At 48.8% G+C, this 14,887-nt stretch overlaps 1 protein-coding gene across 1 annotated transcript in view; it reads left to right on the forward strand.

Moving 5' to 3' along the window:
* Positions 1-14,887, forward strand: part of CP (ceruloplasmin) — a 50,371-nt gene that overhangs the window by 20,685 nt on the left and 14,799 nt on the right. The window contains exons 8-13 of the mRNA XM_032806245.2: positions 4,232-4,372; positions 4,509-4,720; positions 5,345-5,495; positions 7,994-8,206; positions 10,341-10,548; positions 13,375-13,514. Coding sequence (XP_032662136.1) covers positions 4,232-4,372; positions 4,509-4,720; positions 5,345-5,495; positions 7,994-8,206; positions 10,341-10,548; positions 13,375-13,514 — 1,065 coding nt within the window. The remainder of the gene's footprint in view (positions 1-4,231; positions 4,373-4,508; positions 4,721-5,344; positions 5,496-7,993; positions 8,207-10,340; positions 10,549-13,374; positions 13,515-14,887) is intronic.

Below are 14,887 nucleotides of genomic sequence, written 5' to 3' on the forward strand. Positions count from 1 at the left end.
GGCCTTGGCTAGATTGGAGTCCAGGGTAGCTCCTATGAAGTCTAGCCTTTGTGTGGGGACTAGTGTGGATTTCTCCACATTGAGCATCAGGCCTAAGCGTGTGAATAGGTCCCTGACAATGTCTATATGCTGTCTGACCTGTGTCTCGGAGGTCCCTCTGATGAGCCAGTCATCCAGATACGGGAATGCATGTATCCGACATCGGCGGAGGTGTGCGGCAACTACGGCCATGCACTTTGTAAACACCCCTGGGGCCGTGGAGAGGCCAAAGGGGAGGACTGTGAACTGGAAGTGCTGGTGGTTGGCTACAAAGCGAAGGTACCTCCTGTGTGGAGGAAAAATGGAGATGTGAAACCATGCATCCTTCACATCGAGAGCGGCATACCAGTCTCCAGAATCCAAGGACGGGATAATGGTCCCTAGGGAGATCATGTGGCACTTCAACTTTATCATGAACTTGTTGAGGCCTCACAGGTCTAGGATGGGCCTGAGGCCTCCTTTCGACTTGGGGATCAGAAAGAACAGGGAGTAAAACCCTTTGCCCTTCTCGTTTTGTGGCACCTCCTCTATTGCTCCTATGGCGAGGAGCGACTGCACCTCTTGTAGGAGGAACTGCTCGTGAGAGGGGTCCCTGAAGAGGGACCGGGTGGGAGGGTGGGAAGGCGGGGAGGAAACAAATTGGAGGTGGTATCCTTGTTTCACAGTGCATAGGACCCATAGGTCTGGGGTCAATTGGGACCATGCTGGGAGGAAGTAGGAGAGGCGGCTGGAGAAGGGAGGAAAAGGATCCTGTCCTGAAACTGGTACGCTGTCCTCAGGCGTACCTTCAAAAGGTAGACTTAGGCCCCGCTGGTGGTTTTGAGGAGCTGTGGTTTTGGGCCTCTTGGGGTCCAGACTGGCATCTACGGTCACCTCGCCCGCGCCGTCTACTAAAGTCTTGCCTGTGTCTGGGCACAAAGTATGGGCGGTGAGTCTGGGGACGGAAAGGTCTGCGTTGGGTCATAGGTGTATGCATGCCCAAGGAGCACATGATGACCCTGTTGTCTTTCAAGCTTTGTAGCCTGGGATCAGTCTTCTCTGAGCACAGAACCTTACCGTCGAAGGGTAAATCCTGGATGGTATGTTGTAATTCAGGCGGTAGGTTGGACACCTGTAGCCATGAGATGCGTCTCTTGGTGATACCAGAGGCCAGAGTTCTGGATGCCGAGTCGGCCGCATCTAGAGAAGCCTGGAGGGAGGTTCTGGCCACCTTTTCCCCCTCCTCTAGGAATGCAGCGAATTCCTGTTGGGACTCTGGGGGAAGTAGCTCTGTATATCTACCCACCTCTGCCCAGGTGTTGTAGCTATAAGGGCTCAGTACTGCCTGCTGATTTGCCACCTGGAGCTGTAGGGCGCCTGCTGAATACACCTTGCGGCCGAGTAGGTCCATTCACCTAGCCTCCTTTGACTTTGAGGCTGGAGCCTGTTGGCCATGGAGCTCCCTCTCATTGACCGATTGGACAACCAGCGAGGAGGGAGGAGGGTGGATATATAGATACTCGTACCCCTGAAAGGGTACCATGTATTTGCGCTCGACCCCCTTTGCCGTAGGGGGGATGGAGGCTGGGAACTGCCATAAGGTGTCTGCATTAGCATGGATGGTCCTGATAAAGGGCAAAGCCACCCTAGTGAGGGCATCTGCCGATAGGATGCTCACTACAGGGTCCTCGACCTCCGCGACCTCCTCCACCTGGAGTTCATGTTGTTAGCAGTCCACTCTCCTGAGGACGGTCCTGATGGGCTCTTAGGTCTATTGGAAGCGGCCCGAGGAGGAAAAGTCCCTGCCACTGCCTCATCTGCGAGAGGAAGAAGATGAAACGCAGGACGAGCGGGTCTGTGATGGCGCTTGCTCCTGCGGCAGGTCCTGCTCCCAGTGGCACGGGGAACCCCGGGGGTGGAGTATGTTCTCCAATCCGGGTGGAGGAGGACGAGAACTATGTGCGTCTGGTGCTCAGGTGCTCTGAGGAAGCGGAAGCAGGCCGGAATAGTGGGGAATCTTGGGCCTGGTTGGATATGCCCAGGTGTCCAAAAGGACCACTGTGAGGTCCTGGGTGCCTGAGACCGGCTTCTCGAAAACACTCCGGTGGGCACGAATCGCTTGGTCTTGGCCATAGTTAGCTGTCCTCGTGGGGAGGAACTTCAACGTATGCCTGGTATGGTCATGGAGGAGCGAAGAAGCCTTGTGCGGATGTTCCCAGGGGGCGGACCCGGCTCCCTTGGTATCGGGACCAGGTGCCAAGATGCATATAGGTCCCAGGATGAGAGCGACCTCGACCAGATCGGCCGCCGGAGAGGGTCGACGGAATCTCGAATCCGGTGTCATGGAATGGTTTGGGAGGCTCGGTGCCGGAGTGTGCCAGTGAAACTGGAGGTGTGCTGCGGGTTAGAGCTGGTGCACGAGAGGTTACCAACCAGTGCCTGGTTGACCGGCGCCATGTGGTAGTAGAATGGGTGCCCGGACTGCGAACGGGATCGGAGGGGGTGCGTCTGGACTGGGCATGCTGCGGACCGCCAATCATGAGGCAGTGACTGGTCAGCTGCGCGACAGAGGGTTGGTCTAATCAAGGTCGGCTTGCCTAATGGATTGGATTACTCACCGGCAAGCCGGGGTGGGGTAGAGGCGTGCGAGTCTGTCAGGGCGATCAGGCCCTTGCCGCTGAGAACGCCTCTGTGTGCGCATGGTGAGCTCTACGCGGCAGCGCCAGGGAGCTAACAGGCGCCTGGACTCGACGGCTTGTGGGACGGAATCGAGCGGAGCCTGATTTAGTCGTTTTTTTATTTTTGCCGCGCGGGTGTTGGCGCCGAGTGGTTCCGACTTCAGCGTACTCTCTTGGCTTGGTGCGGTCGGTGCCGAAGCAGGCAGGAGTCTTGGCCTTCTCAATCTCAGGGAGGAAGGAGGCTTGTGAGTCGACTCCGGGTGCTGGCGAACATTCGAGTGCCGTAAGTCCTGGGTGACTCGGCGAGGTCCAGTGCCACGGAGGAGCTCTGCCTCACCGACTGACCAGGCGTCGGTGCCGGAAGTGGAGGTGAGGGCCGCCTCCATGAGAGTGCCTTAAGCCTGATGTCCCACTCCTTTTTTGTCTCGGCTTGAAAGCCTTGCAAACGGGCACTTAGCTGTCAAAGCGATTTCCCTGAGGATTCAACAGGAGCTGTGCAGATCTTCCTGTGGGCATCGGCTTGTGGCAGGCCGAGCACGGTTTGAAACCCGGTGAGCCGGGCATGGGCTCTGGCACCGGGTGCAGGGAAGGGGCTAGTCCCTGAACCCCGCTAACTATTACTAAACTAACTATGCTAGTAAAGAAAAAACGTATAACCATATTATATATATATAAATAAAAGGATTATAACTATATACACGATAACGAACGAGAACTACGAGTAGCTAGGGAAGTGGAGGTCAGCTAAGCCGCGCTCCATTGTTCCAACGACCAACAAGGGCGGTAAGAAGGAACTGAAGGGTGGCTGGGGTATATATCCGGTGCCATAGCGGCGCCACTCCAGGGGGCGCCCAGCCGAACCACCGAGTGTTGCTAGGGTAAAAAGTCTTCTGACGAACATGCACGCGGAGCGCACACACCTAACTGGAATGGATATGAGCAATCACTCGAAGAAGAATGAATGGTAGGAGAGCAGGTGGTGCTTTCATTGACTCGGTTACTTCTGTTGAGGGGTGAGTGAAGAAGCACATGAACTAATGGGGGAAGGTTGCGGTAGAGCTGGTGTCTGTGATGGGCAGGATACCAGCAGGAGTTGGAGGATGTGCTCGGGCAGCAAAAGGATTATAGGGTTGGGGTTATATGTGCTGTTGCCTAGGACGAATTACACCTGCTGTAAGAGAGAGAGGGGTCAGACAGTACCTCTCTCATTCCTTGTACTGTCTAGGGCTACGGTTAGCTGAAGAGAACACTCGCCACAACCCTTCTTGTTACTGTACCCATCTTCCCTTCAGTTTCCTCTGCCTTCCTTTCCTTCAAAAGTAGCCTCTCTCTGCCCCCACAACCATCCAGTCCCCATAGCTTCTCCCTTAATGAAAGCTGGAACCCAGCTGCCTGTACTGGACTCCAGTACAGTGCCCCCTGCAGCTGCATGTGCAGCAGTGTATTCTAGATCCCAAAGCACTTTTCAATTGGCTAAGATCAGGGTACATTTGGATCAAAACAATCTGACAATTGAAATTTGTGCTCTTTACAAGGACCCGTCATCAAGGCAGAAGTGGGCGACATCATCAGGGTGACCTTCAAGAACAATGGCAGCCACCCATTCAGCATTCAGCCTCATGGTGTGAGCTACAGCAAGGGCAACGAGGGTGCACTGTACCATACCATCTCTGGAGGTGAATATGGAAACCAGGAGATTCCTGCAGAGAACGAGCAGTTGTATATTTTGATGCATTTGTGATCAAAGAAATTGTGTTTATGACCAGGAGGTTAGCTATTGAACTTTGATTTTTAATGCTGATTTTGTAACAGGCACTGAAGCTCCTTCGTCACACGTGAGTCCTGGTGCTACATATATGTACGAGTGGAAGGTATCAGAAGATGTGGGTCCCACCCAGGAAGATCCAGACTGCTTAACCTGGCTTTACTATTCAGCTGCAGATTCAGTCAAAGACACCAACTCTGGCCTTGTGGGCCCTCTCTTAGTATGCAGGAAAGGAACTCTGCTTCCCTCTGGGAAACAGGTAACTCAAGGAGAAAGTGAAAGTGTTTACATCACTCTAACCCAATCTGCTTTCCCCTCCTGAACTGTGACTTTAAAAGCCTGCCAGGCTAAACATGCTTTTCCTGGGGGGTGGGGGTGGGGCCTTTTGGGGGTGTGTGTGTCTTTTTTGTTTGGGGTGGTGGGATTATTCACTAGAGAACTGGGAATGGGCTATTTCTAGATCATGATAAGCAATGACTATTGATTGTCACTATTTAATGGGTGTTTGTTGGACAGTATGAAATGCGGATTCTAGTCCAATTCCTGATGAGCTGATGTACATATCACAAAGCCACTGGCACCAAATGGCATCCTGTCTGGCAAATCTCAGCAGGGAGGCCAGGGACTTGAATGATACAGATACTGAGGTTCCCCCTCATCTCTAAGGGTGGTTTCTGCAGGTCAGTAATGAGACAGGTTGGCAGAAGAGTAGATACAGACCAGGTCGGGTGGTAGAGAGTTTTGAGTTCCTCAGATGAAAGGTTCTATGTATGCCTCCCTTATGATAAATATATTCACAAAGCAATTTACCAATAGAAGCCCTTTGAAGTCCTTTATTTTACTCTTTTTTTTTTTTTCTGTGTGTTCTGGTTCTTATCCACAGAAAAATGTAGACAAGGAGTTTTTCCTACTTGCTACAGTGTTTGATGAGAATCTGAGCTGGTATTTGGATGACAACATTTTGATGTTTCTAATAAATCCTAACGACATTGACAAGGAAGATGAGGACTTCCAGGAGTCCAACAAGATGCACTGTAAGGACTTAACTTTATTATAACTAAATAGGAAAATTCTCTATATAGCATGTTGTCAGTATCACACACACCTTTATCTCAGTTCAAGCAAGTTCTATTGTGTGCAGAATTACACTGCTACATGTTTCTATGTAGAAAGTTAGAGGCTGCATTGCGACTATTTTGAAAATGTAGTTTAATTATTTTTAAGGAATTACTTGTAAAAAGCTCTTTTGCAGTACAACAGTGTATAAATATAATGAAAAATGTCTCCCTAGCACAGAGGTGGGCAAACTTTTTGGCCTGAGGGCCACATTGGTAAAACTGTACGGAGGGCCAGGTAGGGAAAGCTGTGCCTCTCCAAACAGCCTGGCCCCTGCCCCCTATCTGCCCCCTCCCATTTCCCACCCCTGACTGCCCCCCTCAGAACACCAGACCCATCCAACCCCACCTTGCTCCTTGTCCCCTAACTGCCCCCTCCTGGGAGCCCCCTCCCCTAACTGCCCCCGGGACCCCACCCGATACCTAACCCCCCTGATCCCAGTCCCCTGACCCCTATCCACACCCCTGTCCCCGAGACTCCCATGCTTATTCAACCCCCACACCTCCCACATTCTCCATCCCCTGACCAACCCCCAGAACCCCTGCCCCATCAAACTGCTCCCTGTTTCCTGACTGCCCCCCGGGACTGCCTGCCCCTTATCCACCCACTCAGTCCCCTTACCATGCTGCTTGGAGCAGCATGTCTGACAACCACGCCGCCCGGCCAGAGCCAGACACGCTGCGTGGCAGGAGCAAACAACCCTGCCGCCGAGAGCACTGGCAGCATAGCTGTGGGGGAGAGGGAACAGCAAGGGTGGGGCCAGGAGCTCAAGGGCCGGGCAGGACAGTCCCGTGGGCCAGATGTGGCCCATGGGCCATAGTTTGCCCACCTCTGCCCTAGCAGATTGCAGCAAGGGACAAGAATGTGCTTGGTACAGTTCAACTAACTGGTGTAGATATATGAAGAATATTATTGTATACTAATTAATGCAAACTGAATATTAAGCATTCATTAAGGATTAACATTTTTATAGTGGATCCATTGTATGATGGAAATAGGTCACTTAAGTAACAGTTTGAGGATGTGTTTGTACTCAGTTATAGTCTACAACTCCCCTCATGTACGGTAATAAGCTGTTAGGCCACTGCTTCACAATTCAGCCCCAGCTGACAGTTGTTCAATGTCTCAGGGAACAAGACCATGATCTCTAGACAGGCATCTACACCACTACTAGCACTGCTATTCACCCCTCATGGCAGTATCACCAGAGAGAGAGAGAAGACTGAATGAGCATGAAGTGTCAAGTGCCCTAAGGGGTGTCCCTCCAAGGGTGGGCTGAAGGACATGGATTGGGTAGTGTGAGAAAACATACAGCAGAGGCAGACAGCTATGTGGATGAATGAAAGATCTTAGTTTCAAGGGCTGATTCTGGCACCTTCCAACAGCATTAAAAATTCACCTTAAAGTGAAGGCTACTCCACAAACTGAGTCTTTAGCAATGGCATGATTGAGTTTCATGCTTATTGTCCCTTATTGTCTAGATCAAATACATTCAGATTTCAAGATCTGTTCCTCTCCCCCTCCCCAAATTACTAGCCCTGCACACTCTAGCTGGGATTTGGGCATCAAGCATTTGTTTATTTTTTGTGCCTCATCACCAAATTCTCATTGACACCTGTGCAACCCCCATTGCCTTGAAATTAGGCCATCGGTTACACTTGTGCAGCTCTATTGCCATTGCTAGGTTTGCACAGGTGTAACTGACACTTAGGCCCCATCTACACGACGTGTGAAAATCGATTTTAGATACGCAATTTCAGCTACGAGAATAGCGTAGCTGAAATCGAATATCTAAAATCGAGTTACTCACCCGTCTTCACCGCGCCGAATCGATGTGCGCGGCTCGCCATGTCGAATCCGGAACTCCGTTTGTTTTGGTGGAGTTCCGGAATCGATGTAAGCGCGCTCTGGATTCGATATATCCCCGTCTAGACGAGACGCGATATATCGAACCCCGAGCTTTCGATTTTAACGCGCCGAAATGGCGCGTCGTATAGACGTGGCCTTAGTTAAGTTTAATACCCAAGACGGAATAGAATCCATCTCATTCTTTCTTAGCTATATTAGCCCTGAAGTGATAGGAGGAGTAAAAAGCAGTGAAACTGTATTTTAGTCAGTAAAGTCTGCAAATGTGTTCCTGAATACACATAGGAAGCTGATCTGTTGAATTGAAATGTCCCATTTTCTCAGCAGCTTTTCATCAGACTCATACTTTCAAAAAAAAATTAATATTTTATTTATTAAAAATAAGAGTTTAGAAGTTGCTATGTTCTGACAATAATAGAAGAGGACAAGGATACATCTTGCCGGACTAGGAAATCACATTATCTGACGTGTGTTACCAAATATGGGTGCAACAGAAAATTTGTTACATGCACTAATCAGAATACTTTTGGCTTTCACAACTTTCCTCTAGCTATTAATGGATATATGTATGGAAACCAGCCTGGCCTTGAGATGTGTAAAGGAAACACAGTTTCTTGGCATTTGATTGGCTTGGGATCGGAGGTTGATATCCATGGGATCTATTTCTCAGAAAACACTTTCCTAACTAAAGGAACAAGAAGGGACACAACAAACCTGTTTCCACACACCACTCTTACAGCTATTATGACGCCTGACTCTGAAGGTGAATAAATGACCATCCTTACTATGCTTCCTTTTTAGTGTGGGCACTCGGGTCTTTGTGGCATTGCCTCTGATATAGGCATCTACCATAGCAAATGTAATATTAGCAGCTTAGACCAGGAAATTCATTGTTGATCATTTTACGGCAGTAGTTCTCTGACAATGAACCATGGACCACCAGTAGCCAGTGGAGCCCTCCCAGTGCTTTGCAAAATGACACATTTTAGCACTAGATTGTGCTTGTACACTATGCCCTGTGAAAGGTGTGGGTAGTTTTGCTTCCCAGAAGCAGTACAGGGAAGGAATCATACCTCAGGCAGACACAAGTCTTTCCCTGTTCCCTATTGCCCATTACTAGTAGCAGATTGCTTCCCCCACTTCTCCCTGCACCAGCTAGGCTGTGCTGGCTAGCATATAGCTGGAATCAAAACTCTACCCATGCCTTGCCTTCTTGTTTGGAGGTATGTAGTGGGTGTGCAGGTCCTTCTGACTCCAAACCCAAGGTGCTGGGAGGCTTAGGGCCAGCTCCAGGCCACAGCGCGCCAAGCACATGCTTGGGGCGGCACGCCACGGGGAGCGCTCTGCCAGTTGCCGGAAGGGTGGCAGGCGGCTCTGGTGGACCTCCCGCAGGCTTGCCTGTGGAGGGTCCGCTGGTCCCGCGGCTCCAGTGAAGCATCCTCAGGCACACCTGTGGGAGGTCCACTGGAGTCGCAAGACCACCAGAACCCCCACAGGGAAGCCTGCAGGAGGTCCACCGGAGCCGCGGGACCGGCGAGAGGCAGAGCGCCCCCCGCGGCGTGCCGCCGTGCTTGGGGCGGCGAAATTGCTAGAGCCAGCCCTGGGAAGGTTATGCAGTGGCACAGAAGAGCAGGAAGTGGAGTGTCCTCCTATCCTTGCCTGGCTGGCTGTGTAGATCAGGCCACAATCTAGTCAATTTGAGCCCAGCAATGAGTTGCTAAGCAAAGAGAAGATAATTCTGTTCCAAAGTGCTCCCCAGAATGAAAGTGTGAGGACCACAACTTTAAGGAGCATTGCTTACTACAGAACGTGATGACTGAAAGAAAGTGTAAAGCTGAGAACAGTTTTAGATGTTGGCCCAAATCCAAAGGTATTTAGGCACCTAAAGCCCGGATTCAGGCACCTAAATCTTGGGTTTAGGTACCTAAATCCTAATTTTGTCTCCAGCAGGGTTTTTTGGAATCACAGTGAAAGCTGTAGGCTCTTAAACACTCAGTGACTAACTTTCAGGATAGAAGTTCCCTCAGTACCTATGTTTCTGTCTCTGGGCAGGACCACTGGTGCCTGATTCCAGGCATCTCCCACCTAAGCCCCAGAGCAATCCACAAACCAGGGGAAGTCAGGCATTTAGCTGCCTATGTTGCACACAGGGCCAGATCTGGTAGGCAGCCTCTGGCTATTAAGTATTTATTCACAATGGAACACTCATTGGGTCTCAGAAAGAGAGAGAAAAAAATGACTTTGTGGTTAGGAAATCCACCTCGGAAGTGGGAGGTCCTGGCTCTAGTACCCCTGCTCCAAATCACTCTTTCATTATTTAGCCACAGCGAAAGCTCTTTACTAGGACAAACTGGGAGAGCCCCACATCAGAATATCCCATAGCTCAGTGATTAGTGAGTACACTTTCCGGAGGGGTCGGAGACCCCTGCTCAAATCCTTTCCCCCACCTCTGGCAGAGAGGGGGTTAAAACTAAACCTGGGTCTCCCACATCCTAGGCAACCAGCTCTAATCAATAAGGGGGAACCCCCACCACATGTAGCTGTTGTGTATGGAGTGAGAAGCTACTTAGGTGCCCAGTTTGACTGACTCCTCTCCTGGGAATTGCTAAACAGACAGATTGGCACCTTCCTTCAGTGCCTATTTCTCTGAGAGGGGTGAGAGACAGCACAATCTAAGGCCTCAATTCTGCCAGTATTTACACATGTTTACTACGAGTAGGACCACTGGACAAGCACCTTGCATGTTGTTAGAGCTTATAGTCTGTGCTTCAATAGTTTATAGTCTAAATCAACACAGGTGATACAGCACAGACATAGGAACCCTCAACCTATGTGTCAGCTGTCTGTGCAGGTTTTCTTTTAATCTCCTTGCTTGTGATGTGTGTGTCTCTCTCTAGGGGTTTTTGAAGTGGAGTGCTTGACAACAGATCACTACATCGGGGGCATGAAACAGAAATACAAAGTGCAAAAATGCAGTTGGTGGAATCTGTCTCCAACCCTATATTTGCACGAAAAGACTTATTATATTGCAGCAGTGGAAGTTGAATGGGATTATTCTCCCAACAGGACATGGGAACATGAGAGACATGAATTCCATGAGGAAAGGTAATAATGAATATCCAAAAACCCCATCATCAATCTATTTGAGACTAAGGGCACATCTACATTAGCAACGCTAAAGTGCTCTAAACAAACAACGCACCACCTCCATGAGGGGTGTAGCTACCAGTGCTGGCAGTACGGCTCCCAGCACTGGGGCAGTGTCTACACTGGCGCGTTACAGCGCTGAAACTTGCTGCACTCAGGAGTGTGTTTTGTCACACCCCTGAGCAAGAAAGTTGCAGTCCTGTAAAGTGCCAGTGTAGACACAGCCTAACTCTTTTTGGGGGGGGAGCAAGGGAGGGTAGAGGCACAGGAAACTAGCCCTGGAATCTCCTGGTGGGCCTTGAGTCACAGGATTGAGCAATCCCAATTGTGTGATGCTTCTCTGACAGAATTATAAAAACCTTTGTTTACAACTCCCTTGCTGATTAATGGTCCTGTAACACCTGCTGGGGTGTGGCTCACCACCTTTGGAGACTTCCAAATTTACAAACATATTTCAACAACCCTACAGCAAAATCTGAATTTCACACCCACTAATAATATAAATATTTTGACAGAACAATGGGTTTCAGCGGATCATGACCGTTCCTATGATACCTCACGACATACTTTGTACAAAACATATCATAATTACACGACAGAGCGAGGGTGTTTTGTGACTATGAATCCCAGCTGTGGGATTCATTGCCTACTAAAAATTGTCGAGCTTCCAGTTCCAGGCAAGGCTAATGAAATACACTAAGTAATTGTTTATATTTACACCTGTTAGTTTGCTCCTATTTCCATTCAGCTGTTCCCCTGCCCCCCATTTTATTGTTTTCTCAATTAACTACCCTGTTCTCCAGCAGCTCTCAGTCCCTGCAGAGCTCTGCAGGTTTCTTCCTATCCTTGGGGACACTTGAGTCTGGGACCACAAAGGGGTTTAGGTATTGAGACACTGAGAATTGCAACACCTAATTTTTGGGCACCTTTTTGGCATCTGATGAAGTGGGTATTCACTCAGGAAAGCTTATGCTCCAATACTTTTGTTAGTCTACAAGGTGCCACAGGACACTCTCTCACTTTTTACAGATCCAGACTAACACAGCTACCCCTCTGATACTTGAAAATTATTGTAATCCACAAAGACTGAGTTATAGGTGCCCAGGTTCCCTGTACAATGAATGGGAAGAGATAGATACTTAAGTATGAGATCCACAAAAGCCAGTGTGCTAGGTCGGAAGCCATCTAAGTCCGCCAATAGGAGATGCCATCAGGAGGGTTCCTAAGCCTGGCTTCTCCCACAGGGTCAGTGCTGTGACACAAAGGTCCATTGGTGCCAACTGCATTACTCTGTCAGCAACTCCTAACTGGCCTGACAAACTCACTACATCCAACACAAAGCTTTCACGGCATTCATCCATAAATAGCATCTTGTAAGGTATCAAATGAAAGCTGGTATCACACTGGTCATGGATATTGTTGTGAAAAGCATGCACTGATATTTAAAAAAAATTATGTATAAACACTGTAATTATATTTTAAAGTCTAACCAGGGAGAGCAGATAAACAGGCTTTTTCCCAGACAGAATGTAAGACGTGTATCTCTCAGTCAATTGTAAATTAAGCATTGTAAGTTATGTCTCCCATCCACCTGCTCATGGTGAATGCAGAGCAACAGAGACTAGAACCACAGAGGGTTCTAGACAATAGACTTTGCTTTAGACAAGGTTAGCTTGTTAGGAGTTATGATTTTTAATCTAGTGAAGTGTGTTATACTTGTTTTATTTGTAATGTATTACCCTGTCTCACTCTTAAAATCTGAACCTTTGCTTATAATTTATACTTGCTTTCAGTATAAACAGATTACAGTGCTGAGGTGTTATAATGGAACTGATACTCAGTTGAATCGAACAAGCTGATGTGTGTATACTAACAAGCCTGATAATTACTGAGAGTGTCCATGGAGGGGACTGGACACAACAGCGGGAGAGACACTTCTGAGTTGTCCAAGGCCCAGAGTACCGCAAGTGTTAATCTCCAAGGCAAAGCAAGGGCTTGCAGAGCCCCAAGGAGTTTGTTTGGGTTACTAGCAGACATGGCCAGGGAGCTAAGACACACACTAAGTTTAATACCAGCAAGACTCTCTCGCTGAGGCAGGGAGGACATGGTGACCCACAGTCCAGGATACCCTGAGAAAGTGTCACAGGCACCAAATTGCAGGCTGCAGCAAGGCACCTCTCTCTGCTTGTAGGGATGCTGGAACAATTTACATTGTGGGGGTGCCAAGAGCCATTCAACCAAACTGTAAACCCTGTATATGATGGAAACCACTTCAAACCAGGGATGCAGGAGCACCCATGTCTGCTTGTGATCCAAAGCTCAGAATCCCCCTTTCTAGAGTGAGGCGGTTTAGGTGCCAAAGCCACTTCTGGGGAGAACAGCTTCTGTATCAGCCTAGCCCCACACAAAATGACCAGGGTCTCAGTTCAGCCAGATACATGGGCAGGGACCTAATGTTTAAATACACAAGTTGGTCAGGTCCATTTAAGTCAATGCTCACCTGCTGAATTTGAGCCTTTGTGGTTGTAGGCCTCCTGATCTCTGCTGAGGTTCTAGCTTCTTCCCAGTGGCTGTTTTCTTTATGGGCCAGAGGCACATCACAACAAAACGTATTTGTACAGTAGAAATAGCCAGTTCAGTGGTACATTTACTGTAGCATATAGCTGTGTTTGCAGCTTTATTATGGTTAAGTGTACAGGGCTCTGACACACCGTCGTGAAGGATGCTGCAGGAACACAGAAAGAGGCTTTTACTGAATTCCTGAGTTTGTTTCCTTTCCTCTAGCCCTGGAAATCCATTTTTAAATAAAGAAGAAAAGTTCATTGGCTCGAAGTACAAGAAAGTTGTTTATAGAGAATACACTGACAGGATGTTCAGCACGCCCAAGGAAAGGGCAAAGGAGCAGCAGCATCTGGAAATTTTAGGTATGGTCATAATAAATTTACAGAAATGCAGACAATCTATCAGAATACAGTGATTTCCAGACTACAAGACAAACTAGAGAGTAAGCAAAACAACAGCGGGCCTGCTTCTACTCACACCAGTATACCTCCATAGGACTTGAATGTAATTAGTCCAGATTTACATAGATGTAAGTGAGATTGGATCTGTGTTTGCAGTAGAAGAGGTAATCCCAATTTATGAAAGTATGCATTATATTTGAGGTATATACAGCACTATTTTCAAATCTGGCCTAAGATTGGATAGCTAAATCCATACAGATTTCAATGAGAGCTGCAGATGCTCAGCACCTTTGAAAATTAGGCTACCGACTTAGGTGAGTTACTTCAGACACAAGTTTGAAAATATTGGTCAGGTCAATATCCATTAGTTGAAATCAGCAGCTGTTTTTAAGCTGCTGTCGTACACATTCAACTATCACATTACATTATAATCTGTGCTTTTGGATGCAGTTGTGGTGTGTGTGGGGGTACGTGCTCTGTGTTGGAGCCAGAAATGAGGGGTTCAGGGTGTGGGAGGTAGATCCAGGCTGGAGCAAAAGCTAGGGGTGCGGGCTCTAGGGTGGGGCCAGGGATGAGGGATTTGGGGTCCAGGAGGGAGTTCTGGGCTGGGGCAGAATAGTTTGGAGTGTGAAAGGGGGTTCCAAGCTGAGGCAAGGGGGCTGGGGCACAGGAGGAAGTGAGGGATGTGGGCTCCAGGTGGTGCTCACATCGGACAGCTCCCTGCAAGTGGCGAGGTGTCCCTTGGCTTCTAGGCAGAGACGCAGCCAGGTGGCTCTGTGCGCTACCTCAACCTGCAGATACCACCCCTGCAGCTCCCATTGGCTGCGGTTTCTGGCCAATGGGAACCGGTGCTCAGGGCCGGGCAGTGTACCGAGCCTGGGTGGCCATCCCTCCACCTAGGAGCTGAGGCAAATATCACCACTTGCATGGAGCTGCATGCAGCCAGGTAGGAAGCCTGCTAGCCCTGCCACCTGGACTTTTAATGGCTCGAAAACCAGACACCTGGTAACACTAACAGCAGGTCATACTGCAAGGTGAACTGTCAGGAGGGAGGTTACTAATGAAGTTACACAAAGATAGGTCTGAGGGCCAATCTTTTTAACATTTTCATTAATGACCTTGGCACAAAAAGACAGCATGTGCTAATAAAATTTGCTGATGACACAAAGTTGGGAGGTATTGCCAATATGGAGAAGGACTGGAATATCATATAAGAAGAAGATTTGGATGACCTTGAAAACTGGAGTAATAGAAGTGGGATAAGATTTAAATAGTGCAAGGTCATGCACTTAGGGATGAACAACAAGAGTTTTTGCTATAAACTGGGGACTTAG

This window comes from Chelonoidis abingdonii, chromosome 8 (genome assembly GCF_003597395.2).
Source record: "Chelonoidis abingdonii isolate Lonesome George chromosome 8, CheloAbing_2.0, whole genome shotgun sequence".
Taxonomy (NCBI): domain Eukaryota; kingdom Metazoa; phylum Chordata; order Testudines; family Testudinidae; genus Chelonoidis; species Chelonoidis abingdonii.